This window comes from Austrofundulus limnaeus, unplaced genomic scaffold (genome assembly GCF_001266775.1).
Source record: "Austrofundulus limnaeus strain Quisiro unplaced genomic scaffold, Austrofundulus_limnaeus-1.0 Scaffold591, whole genome shotgun sequence".
Classification (NCBI taxonomy): Eukaryota; Metazoa; Chordata; class Actinopteri; order Cyprinodontiformes; family Rivulidae; genus Austrofundulus; species Austrofundulus limnaeus.
Window position 1 is genome coordinate 174846 of NW_013952993.1, and position 3699 is coordinate 178544.

Genomic DNA, 3699 nt, shown 5'->3' on the forward strand with positions numbered 1-3699 from the left:
GACCAAAGTCTCTGGTAGTTCAGGAGCAAAGTGCAGGAGGAGCAGAGGAGGAGACGTCAGGAGTGATCGCTGCAGCAACTCCAGTCGAGCCAGCCCGCTGCTTCAACCAAACAAACATGCTCTCACTGAAAGTCCCGCCCTGCTCTGCTTTCATTGGACAAAACGGCTCTGGACTTCATCTGATTTGTTGAAGGCAGTTGTCCGTTTAATCCTTATATCAGGGTCCCGCTGTGGCGCACCGAACAACAATCCATTCACACCAGTGTGGCTGGAATTTTTTTATTTAAATTTTTTTTAAGAAATCAGATCGTGTTTGCGACCAAACTGCTCACACTTCTAGAGCCCTGCTAGCTGCTGTTTTGACAGACAACCAGGTACAATCTTAGGTAAGCAAGGGAGCTTTATGACATTCCATTTGGTGTGCTTTTTTCTTTTTTGACCACGCATGCGTACCTGTGCACTGCTTATGTGCAACTCTGTTTATATATGTATGTATGGGTATATGCATGTATGTATATATTTCAGCAAATTTATAATTATTATGATATACACATTATTTGTTGCTGTGGTTTTGTTTTCTCCATTTTTACAGATGTGTAGACAGATGTCGGGTGTGTTGTCTTGGTTTATATTTCACATATACAATTTCTCAATCTTCTCTTTCTTTTTCTTCTCTTCTATTGAAAAAAAACTGTCACTGATGATGAAGAAACTACACTAACTTTCAGTTCTGTTTTCTACTGAAGTGGCTTAAAAAAGAGTGATGATGATGATGGTGATGCAACGTGAACCATTAAAACTCTCACCCCAATAAAAGGAATGAACTTCTGGTACGAGTCCTCCTCTCGCCTGGACATAAAGAAAAAAATAAAAGCAGATTATTTCTGACCGCTGCGCCTCAGTTCGTCTCCACGGGGTCTTCACTCACGTCCTGTGCTTGCAGGTGAGCATGGCCTCAGCGATGGGCAGCTGATGTGTGACGGAGGCTCCGCTGATGTACTGGCTGATCCTCCCAGCTACGTCCAACTGGTCTAAACGTTTGAAACAAGAAGCAGCGCACTGAGCTTTGCTGGAAGGGGAGGTTACACGTGTCGACACTAACGAAGGTTACCTGTCTGAGGTGGCTCCGAGCGGCCGAACAGGTCTCTCCATGCCCCGTCCAAAAAAGAGGAGCTGTAGCGGTTGTCGAGGGCTCCCAGGTGCTTCGCAACAGGATGGGAGCCTGAGGAGGATGGAGAACGAAACCTCGTRAGAAACTAAAAGTAACACCAGTTTAGCCGCGTAGAGATTTGATTGGTCAATGGAGAACAGCCGTGGAGACAAAAAGCTCCCTCACCCAGAGGCACCACCAGGAAGCGCATGTGGTTGAGCCAGTCGGACGTCTTGTTGGCCAGCTGAGTGACGAAGAACTGCAGGATGGCCCCCAGGTAACTCTGGCTGCCCACGGCCACCACCTTCACGGCTCGRGGCATGGACGAGTTACAGTTACAGCTGTAAAAAATAAATAAAAGAACACAAGCTCAGTTTGAATAAAAACTCTAGGTGAGATACGATCAGAAAATTTCGATACATTGAAATATCACGATATTTCGTTTCCTGATACTGTATCGATTTTTTATTAAGGCTTATAGAATGTAAACTTTCGAGACAGCAATTCATTTATGTGTTTTAATTTAGTCTCAGACCTTTTGGCTCCTCCACTCCGAAAGAGCCAGAGAATATAATGCTAGCTTAAACATTAGCATTGTGAGTTAACGTTAGCAACATGTGATTAATCCGACACCCGCTGCCTTCTAACCTGAAGTGGGTTTCCAACTGTCTCAAATTAGCCTGAATGTCCCRTATGCCTTTGTTGTTSAATCCTATTGAAAATTTATGGGCAAAGCTGAAAAGRGACAAGGCAGCCTACACTCATGGCTCAGTTCYACCAGTTCTGTCAGGAGGAATGGGCCAAAATTCCTGCCAACTATTGTGAGAAGCTTGTGGAAGGAAGTCTAAAACATTTGRCCTAAGTCATACGGTTWATGGATAATGGTACCAAAWGTTAATGAAGTGTAYTTAAACTTTTGACTTTAAAGAAAGTAATAACAGTTGCCTTAAAAAGCATTTAGCTAATAGGAAATAAATTAATCCTAATTGACCTAAAACAGGAAAARCTATAAAACCAGTGGAAAACCTTCTGATTTCACATAAGAAACTGAAAAAAATGCTTGTGTCTTTTTATATAGTGTATGTGTAAATATCTGGTTTTAACTGTAAAAGGTTACTTTTTTCGTAACAAAATGAGCTAGACTAGTTATAACAAAAATAAAATAAAATACAGTCTGCCATTAGTTAAAGATAGTTAGCTAGTGTTTATTAATTTACAGGCAACCGCCTGTTGTTAAAAAGTTTTTGAACAAGCTCCACCTTAAATAATTTGATATGTGCAGTATTAAACGTCCGATTTGATAAAATAAAAAGAATGACCAAATAGAACATGGGCCATGAGACATAAAGAAAAAATGTGAAGTAAATTACTAAAAACTCTGGTTGTCAAAGARGAGGAGGACAGATAAATTAGCCATTTAGCTGCAATAAAGACAGCAACTTAGGGGCAGAGAAAGTTATAATGTAAGTATTGGGAGTACATTTATTTTGAAATGCTACATCAGAAGTTACTCATAATTGTTGAGGAACATCTGGAGGTCTTCTAGAGTCAGCCTGAGGTGAGAGCAGTCTCTGACAACTAGCCGCTTAGTTGCAATAAAGACAGCAACTTAGGGTAACATTAAAGRTACTATATCAATAATGGGAGTGCTTTTATTTTGAAATGCTACATAAGAAGTTGCTATAAATAAGAGGAGGGGAAAAAGGGAAAAGCTGAGGCAAATGAGTGTTTTCAGACAAACTCACAACTTCTGTATGCGTGTGAGCAGAGCAGAAAGCACAGCCTGGATTTCAGCGGTGGTACACGTGGAGACCACCGGGTGTCTCTGTCCTTGAAGCTGCTCTGCAACGTACTGCAACACAAAAAACCCATCAGATCTGGAGCTGAACAAAACAAAACAGAGCTGTGGAGTTAYTGTGGAAAGGCTTGAAGTCTCACCTGGCCCTGCCAGTCGGTGCTGCTGACCAACACCAGGCTCTCAGGCAGCGCCGAGTCTGACAGCAAAATCTGGTTGAGCTGATCGTACACGGCTTTCCTCAAAACCTACGAATACACACAACCCCACAGGGTTTATTATCCCGCCTCCTCACAGCTAAATGACTCATATGCACATCCATAATTCATTCTCTCACTCCGAGCGATCGTGCGTTAACAAAGTCTGTGTTTTCTTTACTTTGGGAGAAGTTCGCCAAGAGGTGGGCGGACAACAGAAGCAGCTGTTTTTATATGGAAATCCCTCAGCGGGAAGTGCAAGTTTGTTTTTGTGCACAAAACAACAACACAGCTCGTGAGTTATTGGGGAAACAAACAAAAAAAAGAAAACAACAACATAAAAAAGGCTTCCATGTTTTTTGTACCGGTGTGCTGTGTCCCAGCTCGGGGGATCTCTCTGAGTCGGAGCTGTTGGTGCGTTCACTCAGAGGTTTGGACAGCTGCCTCTCCTTCATGGGGGTGCTGCTGCTGCGCTTCTGCCGGGGTGTGTGTCCACCATCCAGYCTGAGGGAGGAAAAGTAAAGAAAAAAGAAAAAGAGCTCAAATTAAACTATTAC

The 3699-nt window shown here is 42.6% G+C and overlaps 1 protein-coding gene across 2 annotated transcripts in view; it reads right to left on the minus strand.

Moving 5' to 3' along the window:
* Nucleotides 1–806: 806 nt before the first annotated feature.
* pacs1 (phosphofurin acidic cluster sorting protein 1) overlaps nucleotides 807–3699 on the minus strand; it is a gene marked incomplete at its 3' end in the record, with an annotated part of 100066 nt that continues 97173 nt past the window's right edge. For both annotated transcript variants that reach the window (XM_014026808.1, XM_014026807.1), the window contains 7 exon segments: nucleotides 807–849; nucleotides 929–1031; nucleotides 1112–1222; nucleotides 1337–1491; nucleotides 2896–3002; nucleotides 3089–3193; nucleotides 3508–3646. In XM_014026808.1, coding sequence (XP_013882262.1) covers nucleotides 807–849; nucleotides 929–1031; nucleotides 1112–1222; nucleotides 1337–1491; nucleotides 2896–3002; nucleotides 3089–3193; nucleotides 3508–3646 — 763 coding nt within the window.